This window comes from Schistocerca gregaria, chromosome 1 (assembly GCF_023897955.1).
Source record: "Schistocerca gregaria isolate iqSchGreg1 chromosome 1, iqSchGreg1.2, whole genome shotgun sequence".
NCBI lineage: Eukaryota > Metazoa > Arthropoda > Insecta > Orthoptera > Acrididae > Schistocerca > Schistocerca gregaria.
This window is the reverse complement of record NC_064920.1, coordinates 463,538,731-463,556,077: the sequence shown is the minus strand read 5'-3', so window position 1 is coordinate 463,556,077 and position 17,347 is coordinate 463,538,731. Positions and strand designations below refer to the sequence as shown.

The 17,347-nt window shown below is 37.3% G+C and overlaps 1 protein-coding gene across 3 annotated transcripts in view; it reads right to left on the bottom strand.

Annotated features, from left to right (window-relative positions):
• Positions 1–717: 717 nt before the first annotated feature.
• Positions 718–17,347, bottom strand: part of LOC126352582 (pleckstrin homology domain-containing family D member 1-like) — a 184,620-nt gene continuing 167,990 nt past the window's right edge. For all 3 annotated transcript variants that reach the window (XM_050002698.1, XM_050002700.1, XM_050002699.1), the window contains 2 exons: positions 14,880–15,002; positions 718–5,103 (listed from right to left, as the gene is read on the bottom strand). In XM_050002698.1, the coding sequence (XP_049858655.1) occupies positions 5,024–5,103; positions 14,880–15,002 (203 nt within the window). In that variant the 3' untranslated portion in view covers positions 718–5,023. The remainder of the gene's footprint in view (positions 5,104–14,879; positions 15,003–17,347) is intronic.

Genomic DNA, 17,347 nt, shown 5'->3' with positions numbered 1-17,347 from the left:
AGTTCATTTCAGTTCTATAGGGGAGAAGTAGGAATATCCCAGAAATGTGGACATCATCGTGACACTGCTTACAACTCAGCATGAACAGCAACAGCTGTGTGGAATTGAAAGGACAAGCTTCACAGAGGTGCTGGGAGATCCAAAGACAGTCAAAGATGATGATATTTCTTTTTAAACATAGCTCCTTGTGACCCTAGAGACGTATGTACCACCTCCCATAAGCTCCAGTGCACACAGTGCTTCACAGCTTATATTCACAAGAGCAAAAATGCTGCATATGTGGCCCATTAGTGGGTGAAAACTATTTGATTAAGTAATTTAGTATAGTGTTATTTGCTGTTTCCATTTATTTCTGTTGTATTTCTGTAGTGTAATCTAAATTAGTTCACTGTTTACTTTTGTTCTGTCACTTCTTTACCTTGTGATCACCACTACTTATTTTAATGTGATAAATCTTGAAATATATAAAATTTCATCTCTCCTTCTGACATGAATTTTAAAAAAAGTGCAAAGATGAATCTAATGCTACCGTATGACCTTCATATGATATTCTTGGAACTCTTGCTTCACTATATTGAAACACCTGGAAAAAGGCGACAAGGTCCAAGAATAACTGCATTTGCTGTCTATTATGTATATTGTATTTAAACTGAAAGTTAATACATTCTAATTTGTTAACTTTTGCAATATACTGTTTTCTAAAATAAAAGGAAACAATCAAGGTTTCACAAAAGTACTGTATTTTACAAATTAAATAGTATTTTTTTCACAGGAATTAATTTTTATGAACATGGTGAAATGAAACGGCCACATTTTCAAAATACGGTAAATGTAAAACTACATTACTGAGCTATATATGTAGACTTAACAGTGAGTGAAATGGTTCAGAGCTCCAGCAGTGGACCACATAATCTGATAGTACTTAGAGTTCATGCATTTCATATTATTATTGAAGAAACTATTTCAGAACTATGCATTATTCTAAAAATTTATACAAGTACAATAACTGAAAATGGTAATGTATATATTTAACATTACACTACAAATTCTGTATAATTTCCTAAATGTCTAAACCTACCATCACTGACAGATCCAAATGTGTGAGAAAAACAAAGCAGTTTATCTGATCTTAATGTGGAATTTACCTTCAGCTGAGAACTCATTACACTAATCTTCACAGAAAGTGCAGAAATTATGTGGTACAACGTTAAAATAAAAAGGCGTGATGTCAATATGTCTTTTCATACTGTAGTAAGAGATTTATTAATAATATATTATACGCAATTATTTCAAACCATATTCCATAACTGTTACAAAAAAGTTTAACATTGCATTTTATTGTAATGTTTTATGCTCTTATAGTGTACATTATTATATACTTCTTGTCACAAGTAACAGCGAACCCCATGATAATCTGAATCTATGAATAACTAATACCAGATCAAGAGCTGAGAGGTACCAACCTTACATCACAGAATATATCACACATAGCAATAGTCAATCAGTTTTTGAAAAAGATCAACTGTTTGACAATATGGTAAAATACATCACAATTCTTAGCACTTTAATTATATATGGAACTCTATCACTGAAGGCACAAAGAAAGTTATTGCAAACAACTGTTCCAAGTCATTTGTTAATTACAGCACAGTACAAAGCCTATACAGTGTAATTGATTTATTTCTCTATATAAAAAAGATGAAAAGCTCAGATTTTATTTTCAAGAGGAACACATCCTATAACACCACTCATACACAGACCAGTATAGGGCAGTCAGTCATTTTTTCTTACTTTGTATGTGAATCAAAGACAAAATGGAGCAACCAATGCTGTCTTCTGTGATTATTCCAACATTGAAAGAGCCATAGAGTTCTACAATTATCAGAGGCAAAATGTAAGTGACAAATTTTGAAAAGTACTGCCTAATTGTTAACTTACGTAAACAGTAAACAGCTAAAAGCAAAAACAAGGGCACTTATCTCCGTGGTGCCAAATTTGTTAACTCATCTCTCAGTTTTTATGTTTTGTTTTGTATTCATTGTATCAAAATGAATGTTAAACAATTACATGTCTTATCACATGGGTCTAGAGATAAATTACAATATTGATAAGTAGAAAATAGCAAATATTAGATCCCATTTCCCTAATCAACACCATCAGAGTGGGAAACAGCTGAAAATTTCAAGCAACATGTGGGTGATAGGAACCATAATAAGGATGTAGAGGTATTAAATGTAGGTTTTCATTTGACTACATGGAGAAGATAACAGAAAAATAGTACTAAATAGGAATGTTCAAATAAGAAACTAAATCATGATAGGGCATGGCAGCTATGTTCTTCTAGTGTAGTTTTGAATCGCAGTACAATGAGGAAGGCTTCAAAACATTATGGTCAATAGCTTTAGCACAAAAATAACAATAGAATGTTAGGTGTAACTATTTTATCTACATTCATGTATTCTTTCATCATACTCAACACATATTTATCTTCAGTTCACATACTGTATTATATATTTTCCTCACACTGGAAAGTGAAGTACAGACTAACACATTATAACAATATAATAAAAATTTCATCACAATTATTTATCCATAAAAGTTTTTTGCCTTCCATCTTTAACGTCCAAATTTCTTTCACTAGCAACCTGTATCAATATTATCCCCTCTTTGAGCGTATTATGTGCCTCTTGATACATATCCTGAGCAGTTTATCCTTTCCTCTGTCACCTCACAACAGTTTTTTCTTAATTTCCCCTCTTTTCAAGTAGCTCTCAAAGTAACATATGTAGGTCCTTGTAACATTTTATTTTTTATTTATAAAGACTGTGTTAATTATAAGCTCATAAACTACTGCAACAAAATCACTCCACCACAAATAGCTCACATGGCTGCCAGATACTGTATGCTGCTCACAACTTTGTTCCAGCAATGAAGTGAAGTGTAAGGAAACCACAGTAACAATTTTTCTCTGCATCTGGTTAATATAACAACATTAGGATTATTATTGCAGTGTTTCAGAAGTTTGTGTCTGCATACAAAAGTAAAGTCAACTGAAAGTATGAGTTATGAATACTACAATTTAGAGGGTTAATTTTTTCCTGATATTTTTGACTGGAATGTAGAAACAGATAATTTTTTTCAGTTTTGTTGAAAATATAAGTACTTCATAATATTATTATGCATCATGCCATTTCTATAAATTTCAATATATTTCCTGTGGCATTAAATTGTTACATACCTCTCAGATACAATTTCATTCTTTTCATAATCCTGCATTCACATAAATATTCAAAACTTTAGATGCCCAAAGGATGATAGCTTAATTCATCATATATCCTCTGAGAACCATTTAAAGCACATGTTACATTCTTAAACATAAAAAATATTAACAACTACAAAAATAGCTGCTCTACATCATTCACAAAGATTAAACATTTCATAATTCAATCATGGATCTAAAGACAAACACTTATATCACAGGCAGTTTTATATAAATTGTCTTTTTAATATTATAATTTCAGATGACCAATACTGGAGTATTCCAAAACTCTACATTTATCTTTTTATGGAAATGCAAAGTAGATAATCTTCCAAATTTTTAATTTCTTAAAATTATTGTTTTAGCATTGTTTAAAACATTTTTGTCATGAAATAAATGAGTTATCACATTTACATACAGATTCACATGTAAAAGAATGTTTTACAATAATTTGATGGCAACAAAAGACCCATAAAACATGGCTGCAATATAATGGTACAGATGAAAGATATTTTATGAGGAACAATTAATTATTGTTGTCAGAAACAGGCTTACATTTATACGATGTTCCCACTTTTCAACTTGAGATACATAGTTTGCATCATATTCTTTCAGGTGATAAATCATATCACACTGGAAGGAAAATTAATTTTTCAATCACAACTGCAAGAGGCCTTCATTGGAGTATGTAAGGACAACTTAAAGGCCACTCGCAATAGTTTCAAAATGTAGATTTACTTTATAAACTGACATAATAAACAACATACAAGAATTTTATCAAAACTGACTTTGGTCATGTAAGCCTATGCACATACATCTTTACAAAATATTTCATATAACTGATAAATAAATTCTCACAAAGAAAAGTCTACAACACAGCCATAATGGAATGTATCAGCAGAAGTAACTTTTTAATATGATGTGAAAGGGTAATACTTCTAGTGGAGTACTTGTGTTCAAGCAAAATGCTCACATAGTTATAGAGAAGCATGTAGAATGTATTAACCTTTGTACTGTGGATCATTAATATTTTTGATGAAATGTACTACAGAAACTACAAAAGAAGAGTAAAAAGAAAATACTGGGTAAGAGCTGAATGCCAAAGAATATAAAAGACATGGACATCCAATATAAATCCTAGACATGGAGTGTCTTGATCTAGGACAGAAAGGAAACAATGAAGATACTTCCAGTCGAACCCACACAGAAAATGTGCATCAATATGTTGGTGATGGCTGCGAGTAAAGGTATGAGAAACCATTCACTAATATTTCATACCTTCACTAAATGCTTGTACATGCCTGACAGTAATAAAGATAACAAGAAGGTAAGCATGAATAAAACAGTGTCCTCAACTTGTAGTAAACTATGCTTGTATATTTAACAGTTTAGAATAGAAACATTATAAGATACCCAACACTAAGATGTCAAAAGTGGCATTAAGTTAGCAAATCACTATAGGACTGCAATTTCACCCTCTGCAATTTGTTATTTTTATAGTCTGAACATGCCTCACATTCTTCCTCATATCTATTAAGTACCAACCAAAGACATGGAATAACAAACTAAAATAAAAAGTTCCAGAATCCACAAAAATAAAAATAACAGATCTTCATCATAAATCTTTGTAGCTATATTTACACAATTGCACTCTCTCTCTCTCTCTCTCTCTCTCTCTCTCTCTCTCTCTCTCTCTCTCTCTACTGGTGAAGTAGCAACAAAAGAGAAAATAAAATGCAGCACAGTTCATCACTTTTCTCATGCCTAAGTGCTACCATCGGCTTTGGGCCTTGATAAAGAATCTTCTTCTTGTCCATCTGAGCTGGTTGAATTTCTGAAATAGCCTGCAAAATATAAAGTGCTGTCAGTCATGCACTAACAAATATGTTAATATTTGCATTACAGTATCATGTTACTGTCAAAATAAAAAATTTATTGTTTTACAGACTTATATTGCCCGTTAAGCATGTTTTCTTATGTACCAATTACAATCTTTTACTTGCAACCCCGGATCAACTCAATCGAAATAAATGAAATAGCATGTTGATGACAGTGGTTCTTTTTGCTAGTGTGTGCCTAGTTGTCAATAAAGTGTTTCATTGCCCCACAAAATAAATAAATAAATCCTCTTCATTGCTTTACATGTTTAAGACATTACCTTCCCAAATTCCCAAAAATAGCTTCCTGGCATTCACTCAACCTCTGTAGTATACTGGTAAGGCTATACAACATACCTTCCTGTTCTGATTCCATACAACATACATTTCTTACACTGTAAAAAACTCATCATGCAAAATTTGTATTCTACAGCTTCAACTCTGAAAAATGAAGCTGTCGTCATCATTAAGATGTTAAAGAAAGGGCAAGAACTGAAGAAGTCAGCAGAAGGGAGTGCTAACTGTCAATTTAACTAGGATTAATCAACCCAAGTTAACTGTTGTGTTTTCAAATGCAACACTTTCCTGGTAACAAGCAGTTTCATATTTAGTGATAGACAATAAATCTGCTAATATAAACTGCTCAGTCTTATTGTATTTATGTTCTTGTCCTTGAATTTAGTCAAAATATAACACACAATTACAGGAAATAAGCTCTTGTGGGTAAGCACTTCTGCTGATCCCTACAACTAGTCACTGAGAATCGTGAATCAAATACCCTATTTCATGTCAGAGATCGAAGCTACGATCTAAAAAGCAACCTGAAAACATCACAGAATCACATCTTTCACAAACTGTCAGTTCAACACCTCATCGAGTTGTCAGTGCACTCAGTTTATCAGACCATTTCCGGAGTGGGGTGAGAGTGAAGGGTGGGCCAAATGGCAACTTGTTGGGCCATGTTAGAGTCTGTCTACTTTCTGTGTTCTTTGACCTGCAGCAGACGTGCAGCTTCATGTGCCACTGTGGGCGACAGCCTTTTGTAAGGTACCTGACTTCAAATGTCCGTAGTGCACAGTTTCTTCTGCAATGTTCCCTCGAAAACTGGTCGAGATGTACCCACATCCGATGATAGCAGCTATATTTGTAAGGTTTGAATCCAACTGTCACTGATGAGTCATCTCCAGTTACTGTCAGTTGAGGTGTTTTTATATCTGCTGTTCTTATGTCATGTTACATACCTATTAGTGGTATGTCATTCCTTGTAGATGTGTAGACAGTGTATATTGAGATACCAGCACATTGCACAACTTCATTTGCGGTGTGGTCATACGGGTACATCCAAACATGATGACTCCTTTCTGTCATTCTGTCCCATCTTCATATCACCCCACCTTCCTGTTCTGATTCCCTACAAACAACTAGTATATGCTCACCACTTTACTGCCACAGTTTATGCCAACAGTGGAGGGTCACATGACTGCCTGGTACCAGTACTACACTACTCCAGCACTCCGAAGTGACTAGTGTGCTCTTGTAAAAATAGAATCAAGATTTTTTCTGGAGAGCTTCTGGCACTAACTGAAGTTCCAGGATGCAAATAATAAATAAATACGAGGAAAGGCAACCTTTCAAATGCAAACACTTATGCAAGAATATTATGTGGAGCTAATGACAACCTCTTTTAAAGGTCTGTTCAGGAACCTACTCTTACTTGTTGATACATTTATTCTTTAGAGTTACTTACAGCAAATAACAAATATCAGTTTCAAATGAAGTATGCTTACACGTGAATACAATAGAAGAGGAAAAATAAATTCCATATGGATAATGTATCCCCATCTAAGCTACAAATTAGTGTTCTTGATTTTGGCACAAAAATTTGAATTTGCCTAAAAATGTCAGACTGTGAACTGAATATCTCCAGGAAATATAAAAACCTATATTATTAACCAAGACCTTGATAAATTATCTAAAACCTTAGATTATTACGTCGTTCAGAAAGAACTGCTTATAGCATTTCGAGAGTGAAATATTTACCACCGCTTATAGACACACATAAAAGTGAAGGTTCATTACATTAGTTTAGCTTTGAGAACTACTAGTTTATTCAGTGGGGAAGGAGAAGAACAGATTGGGGAAAGTTAAAAAGAAAGGGCAGGTCAATCAGACTACAGTATGAGAGGAACTCACCTGTAGTGAGGACAAAGGTAGACAAGAGACATAAGAGAGACTGAGTCAGAGAGAGTACATACACAAGGCAGAGAGAATTGTGTACTTTTATTTTTGTATCTGTCTACTGGCAATACTAAATATTTCACCTCCTGAAACTGATTATTTCCCAGCAATTTTGTCTTATAATTAATAGTTTTCACGACAGAATTTTTCTTTTCAGTATTTGGATTCCACTTTTTAAACCCCTTTTAGCACTGTAGGAAACAATTATCACTGTAAATAAGCTTCTGTTGTGCATTTTATAATAAGCATTATTGTTTAACAGTGATCAGTGAACTCACAAACATGCAGAATATCTCATAGATTAAAATCACCAAATAATATAATCTGAAAAAACAGGCAAATTGCAGTATTTTTAATTCAGCTAATTGAACATACGATGTTGCAAATTTCACACGTGAATCTTTATAAAATATTTATTTCTTACAATATAATCTAATATAACTGGATACGTAAAAAAATCTACTCACCAAGCAGCAGCAGGAAAACACATATATGAAAGAGCTTTCGGAGCCAGAGGCTCCTTCTCCTGGCAGAAGGGTGGCGGGAAAGAAGAGGTATGAAGAAAGAGAACTAGTGAAGTTTAGGAAAAGAGGTAGAGTTTGGAAAAGTCACCTGAAAATCTGGGTCAGGGAGATTTATCGGACAATATGAGAAGGAAAGACTGATTGTTGGAGACTGCACTGGGCGGTATTTGAAAACATGAGAGCTTATCATTGCTAATGGCGGCCACTGAGTGACGCGCGTTTTTTTGGCTCGCGAGTTTTTCCACTCATTGAAGGTGTTACAGAGAAGTGCGGCAGTCCACAACGTGTGCATCTGACTAAACAAGTGTTACTTGCTGTGGTGTATTGTTCTCCGTTGATTACCACAAGTGATAAGTGATAAGTGAGTGAAAAATGGGAAGAGCATGAGTAAGCGGCAGCAGGCGAGGCTACAGGGGCGCAGGCAGAGCGGGCGCCCGGTCTCCGGCGGCAGGTGAGGCCCCGCTTCCCGACATCGGGGAGCTCGTCCGGTCCCAAGTGAGTGCGGCGCTGCACAGCAAAGACACGCTAGACGTAATCGTCCAATCCATCACGGACTCCGTGACGGCTGCGGTCATGGACAAACTGCAAGAGTCTGTCGGGTGCAACAGCACCGAAATCCAGTCTCTTAGAAAGTCCCTGGCCGCACAAGAGAAAAAAGCCGCCGACCTAGAGGCTAAACAGTCTGCTGCCACCGATGAAATTGAGCAGTATTAGCGAAGGAACAGCTTGCGCTTGTTCGGGGTAGCTGAAAACGATCGCGAAAACACCGACGACCTGGCCATTAGCCTCGTGCGTGAGAAAATTGGCGTGCAGATCGACGTGGGCGATATTGACAGAAGCCACCGTGTTGGGCGCAGGATACCAGGTGCCATGAAACCCAGGCCCATAATAATTAAATTTGTGTCTTACCGGAAAAGAGCTGAAGTGTTTGCTCAGAAAAGAAAACTCGCCAAGAGTGGGGTTACCCTGAGGGAAGATCTGACGCGCGAAAGACTAAAAGTTTTGAACGCTGCGATCACACAGTTTGGCCTTCAAAATGTATGGACCCAGGATGGCAGGATCGTAATCAAGACGGAAGGAGGGAGGAAAACGGTGACAAACATGTTCGAACTGAAAGACTGAGCGAAATCTCGCGAGACACAAAGTCTCTTATTGTAATCTGTCTAATATAAGTTAATTTTTATTCTTTCTTTTCATTTTTTTAGCTTAAATACTGCTCCATTATTTCTATAAGTACCATAAGTACTCTATTTAAAATCAGTCAATTGTTTCACAAAAATATTGTTTCTTTATTTGTCTATGATAAGTGCTCATGTATATTCATATTGTCAGTCAAATGGGAATTAACATTCTCCATTAACAGGAATCTCCTTACAACCGCCTTTCTATATATGTTATTTTCATCTTCGCCACCACCACCACCACCACCACTACTACTACTACTACTACTACTACTACTACTACTACTACTACTACTACTACTACTATCTTTTTCGTAACTACTACTGCCACTTTCCATCTTTCTTTTCACTCCCTTCTTCGATACTTCCAGCGTGTTTTTCACCTTTAGTCCACAGACGCTTGAGTCAGTCACGACCTTGGACACACCTGTAAATATGTCTTGCCCCGCGAAATCCAGCTTTTGTCCCTCTTCCGGCCAGCAGGTAAACGGAGCGCGCTCGGTCCTACAGGCGGCCACAATGGGACGGACCGGTTCCAGCGGCGGGCTCTTTGTGGCCCACACGAACGCGCAGTCGCTAACGGCTCACTTCGACGAGTTCTGTGACCTGTTCTGCCAATCGCTGTTCCACATTATCCTCGTCTCTGAAACTTGGTTGAAACCAAACATTTCTTCCGACGCTATCCGAATCGCTGGTTACTCTCTCCTAAGGGCAGATCGTGAAACACGATGTGGGGGTGGTGTAGGTGCCTATGTTTGCTCTGATGTGACACCTACTGTGCTATGCACATCGGATGCAAAGGGCGAAGGAGAAGCAGAGTTCTTGTTTTTCGAAATAAATACATCAAATCAGAAACTGCTAATTGGAGTAATCTATAAACCTCCAAACGTCGGTGCCATGTCCTCCTTTCAGTCTGCCCTATCATCACTCGTGAGACAATATGAACACATAATCATTATAGGCGACACAAACATCGACTTACAGTTAAAATCTCCCTCTGCCGAAAAACTAAGGCGACTGTTCCACTCCAATGATATGAGTTTAACACCGCTGGACCCAACTCATCACACGCCACACAGCCACACAATCATAGATATAATAGCAACAAAGCGATCAGATAAAATAATCCATGCAATCAGACATCCGCTCCGGGACTCTCTGCTCATGACGTGATATTCTTAAATTACTCAATGCATACTACCAAAGAAAAATCTCACCTGGTAACCTACAGAAACTTAAAAAATGTTAACCATGACGCTCATCAAAAGGATTGCTCAGACATCCCTTGGCATGATACAAGCAATGAACCAACTTTAGACGAAAAATTCGGCAATTATGTCGCAAAATTATTGCACTGTATGATAAACATGCTCCTCAACGCACTGTTAAGGTAAAGAGAGCTCCCGCTCCGTGGCTCACCACTGCATTACGCCAGTTAATGAATAAACGTGATGCTGCACATAGGGCCTTCAAGCGTAACCCAACTCCCGAGGCGTACGAAGCTTATAGGAAACTCCGAAACAGAACCCAGCAAAGCGTGAGGAATGCCAAAATCAGACATGCCCGCTCTGTCGTATGCGGCATATCAAAACCTGCTGCACTGTGGAAAAAGCTGTGCAGTTTCGGTATAGGGAAGCGAAGATCTGACGTTGTTTATCAAGCGTCTGCAGAAGAATTCTCAACAGCTGCAAACTGCCACGCAGCGACAAATTACCAGCCCCAAGATATCAATCTCTCGACAGACAAGTTTTTCCTAAAACATGTCACTACCGGCACAGTACACAAGGCAATTATGAGAATCTCTTCCGAGGCAGTAGGAAATGATGGAGTGAGCATTGGCATGATTAAGAACGTCGTAGACACTATTATTCCAGTTATCACAGACATCTTCAACCTGTCTCTTGTCAGTAGTACATACCCTACTGAGTGGAAGCAAAGTTTAATTAAGCCTATACCCAAGATTGACAACCCAAAGTCGCCAGGTGACTACAGGCCGATCAGCATACTACCTGCAATTTCTAAAGCCCTAGAGTACATCGTCCATGAACAACTGACGGATTACCTCAAAACTCATAACATCCATGACGAATATCAATCAGGCTTTCGAAAGCACCATAGTACAGCAACCGCATTAATCAAAGTAACTGATGACATTAAACATGCTATGGACAGACGTGAAGCTACTATCCTAACACTGCTTGACTTTAGCAAGGCTTTTGACACAGTTGACTTCGATATATTACTAATTAAAATGAAACAGCTGAATTTCTCAAACAGCGCAATACACTGGTTCGACAGCTACCTCAAAAACAGAAGTCAACAAGTCATTTGTGGGTCGGAAAAGTCATCATGGAAAAGGGTGCGCTCTGGAGTTCCCCAAGGCTCCGTCCTTGGTCCACTCCTCTTCTCACTGTACATTAATGATATTTCTTCAGTGATTCACTCCTGCAACTACCATCTTTATGCCAACGACATCCAACTGTACATAAGTGCAAGCCCCAAAAACATTGCTGGCGCAGTAGCGAGTATGAATGCAGATCTTTGCTCTGTTTCTCGATGGGCACAGAACCTAGGTCTGAAACTAAACCCCAAGAAATCACAGGTCATACTTATATCTCATCCAAAGTTAATCAGCCGGTACTTTCACGAAACAGTCCCTAAAATACTCCTCAATGGTACCCAACTACCATACCAAAAAACAGTAAAAGACCTTGGAATAATCTTGGATGAACACCTAAACTGGGAAGAACAAACAGTCACAGCTTGCCCGAAATCGCTCTCCTCCCTACATGCAATTCAAAAATTTAGAAAAATATTTCCAACCCATGTTAAACAAAAATTAGTCCAAACACTAGTCTTGCCTAATCTTTACTACTGCGATGTAGTTCAACACAGCACAAATAGTGAAAATTCTAGATGCCTCGAGCTAGTGATGAATGCTTGCGTTAGATACGTGTGCAATATTTGGTTGTATGATCATATCAGTCCTTCATACTCCCAGCTAGGTTGGATACGCCCACATACGGCACACGATCTCCACACGATGTGCTTACTTCATCGATTTCTTAGCCACTGGTGCCCCCAATACTTATCTTCTCACAGTAAACACCTATCATCATTCCACAATCGCAACACCAGATTGGATACGTCTATCATCTTGGCTGTACCTTTACATAACACAAAATCTTTCTCCGTGTCATTCTCCATCTCAGCCATACAACTATGGAACCCGCTCCCCTGTGATCTGCGTCTTATCCAGAACAACATTCAAGAGGGAACTCAAAACTTACATATTAGGGACGGTATAGCCACCATTCTTGTGCCCCTCCCATCTCTTTCTTTCTCCTCTCCATCACAGCTTCGAATTTTACCGTTCTATTTCTCTTCCTCTAACCTATCTACCTCTTATATATCTCTTTCACCCCATTCTATCGTCTTATGTCTCTGCTCGATGAGAATAACTCACAAGCTGCAAGAACATAACGAGAAAATTCCTGACATTCTGAAAAGAAAAGTATGTTTATTTTCATATACATAGTCATTATTATTATTATTATTATTACATTATTATTATTATTGATTGTTATAATTATTTTTTATTGTTATAATGATCTTTGTACTACTGTTATAATATCTATTTTTTTCTTTAACATCAATACTGCATAATAGGCTATATGTCCTTAATGTTATGTAGAAACTGTAACTCGTTCAATCTGAGTTTGTCTGGTTAGGTGTAAGAGAGGGCCTGAAGGCCCTAATCTTGCCAGGTAAAATAAATGCATAAATAAATAAATAAAAAAGGGTAATACATAAGACAGAGATTACTGCTGAGATCACACGAGTTAATAAGAGCAAAAAGCTAAGTGCATTGTATCTGACAGAGATGGAGGAGGATGTAGAAAACTAAGACAGGATGAAGAAAGAAATAATTACTGTGAATAAATTAAATAAATTAAGGCCAGGTGGGTGGCGAGAACCAAGGACATGTTCTAATGCTAATTCCCAGCTGTAGAAATCTGAAAAATGAAGGTCCTGGGGAATAATCTAGATTGCATGCATCGTGTGTTCTTCCACCAAATACCAATTTCTCAAACCCCAAGAGTGAGAACTGATGCTACAACATGTCCTTTGTTGTCTCCATCCACCTAGCCTGAATTTATGTTAATTTCCTTGGTCTCAACACTTTTTCACAGTTATGATTCCTTTCTTCACTCCAGTTTAGTTTTCTACATCTTTCATTTTCCGAACCATTTATCTCCCTTGCACCTCTACAATGCACTTAGCTTTTCACTCTTATTAACTCATGCATGAAGTTTTAGCAGTAATCTCTGTCTTGCAAATTATCCTTTCTTTCACCTTAAAGCTCTCAGGTTTTCAGATCTCACCCGGTGCAGTCCCCTACAGTTTGGCTTTCCTTCTCCTCCCATCAGTAACGTCTCCATTTACCTGAGGGGTCTGGCTGACTTTTCTGAATTCTACCACTTTTCCTAAATCTTGTCAGTCCTTCGCCTCACCCTTCTTCCTTCTCCTTCAACCTTTCTGCCAGGAGGAGAACCCACTGGGTCCGAATTCTTGCATACGTAATACTTTTATATGTATGTTTTCCTGCTGCCGCTTGGTGAGTTTTGTTTATCTACCCAATTACAAGAATGTTTCCAAACATTGATTACTTTTGTTATTACAATGCAGTCTGTCACCTCTAACTTAAACTCAGGCTTACAAACTGTGCAATTCCCACAAATTTAAACTAAGGTTTACAAACTGTGCAATTCCCACAAATTTCAACTCAGGCTTACAAACTGTGCAATTCCCACAACATGAGTATAATACAAGATGGCTAGTGGATGCACTGAATACATCCTGCATCCGGCTCAGTGGCAAAATGGCTTAAGGATGGAAACATTAGGTAGATGGGCTTTATTCAGCACACATTTGTTTGTAGAACAGCTCAAGATCACTTTCAGCCCGCACTGAAAGACAAGGAATTTGTCCACTATTTTTTTTCTTATACAAGTAATCCTCAGGTATTCAATAATGTTTCTTTAGCATGTCTATTGTATCCTGATTTAATGGAGTAATCCAATGCCAATAACCCCTCTTCCCGTGGCCACTCCATTTCTGTGGCTCTAACAGCTGTCGTACATTTCCTTTGACCAGTATTTTAATCACTACTTACAACGATGAAAATAAGTCTGTGCAGAAGAGAAATGTCACTATACTTCTTAAATACAGATATAAGAGAAGAAAATAGAGATATTCAGATGTTTCTAATGCAAATGAGATTGTATTGATGAGTTGTTAATTGGCAGCTTGCAACTTCTTTTCCCTCACCAGTAAATTTATACACAATCATATGAAATGAATGTCATCTGTAACAGAGATTCAACTGTCTCTTTAGCTGATTCTGTTAACTTACTGAAAGCATCAATATGTGGTATATGTATTCATTTCAAACTGATTTAAGTTCTATTTATGTAAACACTAACTGAAACTAAAAGCTATGCTTCAATGATTTTAGAAAGGTAGGCTGAGTAATTTTAAGGCATATGTACATTCCACAAGTAAATCTGTTTCAGTTACAAATTACATAACATAAAATCTGAACTCAGATATTGATGGATACTAACACAATATTAGAGAAAGGACATGTGGCCTACAGTGCCGTGGTTTGGAAAGAACAACTAACAGACACACATGTACTTGCATTTCCATGAGCTCTCCTGCTTTTTCTTCCAGTTTTGGGATCTTGTAAGCAGATGCTTTGCACCTACCTCACAATATTATTAAAATAAATACTCACCATTATTCATTCTTAGTGATTTTGATCTTGTGAGCTGTGGCTTTAAACTATTTTTGGAAATCATTATTGACAATGATCTTCTGAGGGGTTGATCAGCAGATGGAGAGTCTTCAAAGTTGAGCCCTAAAACAGTATTTCTGTAAAGCTTCACAGAAACATTTTCTGACTATCACATACAACACATTTAATATTATTTAACTATGAACACTATCTGTGCCAAAACTTTACAAAGGGCCATCTACACACTGTACTGTTTTGCAGTACAGAACCGATATTAGAAATCATCTCTGTATTACGATGGGAGGCAGCCAATGGCATGTGGTAGGCAATGAACAGTTGCTAACCAAATACGTCTTTACGCTGCTAATTTATCACTTTTTGTGAACAACCATTCCTTCATATTATGCTTTTGCCTCAGTTGATGTTTGTGCTATGGACATGCAGGGGCTGGACAAAAATATGGGAACACTGCAAGAAATATGTGCTTGAGCATAAATCCAGGTGCAAATGTCAGTTGTGGTCAGAACAGTAGGTAGTTGTTGAGTGCATTATGTCGGAGATAAGTGAATTCAAATGTGGGCAAATTGTTGTTGCTTGTATGGTGGGTTCTCCTATAAGCAAGGTACCACAAGTGTTTAGTGTTTCAAGAGGCATCATAATGAAGATTTATACTGTGTACAGAGAAAGTAGAAAAACATCTTGAGCTAAGTCACAATGAGGACAAAAGTGCATGTTGAGTGATCATAAGAGACAGTCATTGAAGAGGATTGTGCGGAAAAATAAGACGATGACAGCTCAATGTTGCACACGCGAACCCTGTCAGCACAAAAACAACCTGAAGGGAGCTCCATAAGCAGTGAATTGTAGTGTGAACTGTAATTCCAAAACAATTAATCAGTGATGCAAATGCCTGTAACAGGAAAACATGGAGCCAAAACCACAAAACCTGGACTATTGGGCAATGGAAGAAAGTAATTTGGTTGGATGAGTTTTGCAGCACACTGTTTACAACTTCTTGTCGAGTTTATGTCCCAAGAGTGAAACTTAGAGGGGGTTTGGAGATAATTAGTTTGGTGATGATTTGGGCATCCATACTGTGATACTCATGTGCCTCGTGGGTACTCTGCAATGATGAATTACTACCAAGGATTAGGTGACCATTTTGGTTGATCAGGTCCATCCCAGGGTACAATGTGCTCTTCATCACTGATGCTGTGTCCCAAGATGAAAGGCTCCTGTTCACATAGCTTGTATTTTCCGAGAGTGGTTTTGTGAGCACAAGGGTGAATTATCAAACTTCTCATGACCACCAAGTTGCCCGAACACAATATTTTGGAACCTTTGTGATTTACTTTGGAGAGAATAATGCATTATTACAATTCACCTCCATGACTATTACCTGAAATCACCATTATTTTGCAAGAAGAATCATGTGAATTTCCTTTGAAAACTATGCAGGACCTGTATTTATCCATTCCAAGACAACTACAAGTTGTTTCAAAAGCCAATGGTTTTGCTATACCATAATGGGCATGGCAATCTGTTGTGTTTTTGGTGTTTCCATATTTTTGTCCATATACATATATAGCACATTTTCACTTCTATGTTGAAATATTATTGACGATTTCATCTTAACGGTGGAATCTATGTTGTACTGACAGACTGATCTGCAGTGTGCCTGGTGGCGTACACTAGCTTAGAAGCTGATGGTTTCACTTCCCAGTGTTTCCTTTTATTTGCACCAAGAGATCTGCAATAGACATGTTAAGCTCACGTTTAGTATATTTGCTTGTGCAAATGAAAGTTTCTCTCTGAAAATCCAGTTTCATTGCACTTTACCTTTTACTATGTTAAAATTGTTGGTTAAATATTTCTCTCTGGGCTGAACAGAAAACATCCTTACATCATTAGCTATGCAAATTAGCTGTTCTGCTACCACAACTTCTCTGATCACCTGTGACAAAATTTACCAATATACATTTTGATATTAAAGAGAGAGAGGCTCCTTGTAATGGTTTATTCGATATGTTTACAAAAGAAACACAGTGTCATTACAAATGCAGTTAAACAACAAACTGGAGCTTGTTTCATTTCATGTGTCCAGCAGATGTAAACAATAACAGAATACCAGTACCAATAACCAATTTCAGACAGTCCAAAAGTACAAAAAAATCTAGAATACATTCAGTAAGTCATTTGACAAGCAGGAACAGGCACCTTCAAAAGTTTTAAGAACATTATGAACTATGGCATTAAACACTAAAGTATAACACAACTGCTCGTTTGTGGGTAACAAGAAAGTTATTAGCACCCCTATACACATTAAAATAAACAAATATGTATAAACTGAATAAATTGTTGTCACACAGCGAGGAGGAAATCTATAAAATATAGTTATTTACTCTTGTCCATCTCACTCGCATTTACCCACACAAAAAGAACAATGTAAGGCAGTAACTACTCATCAT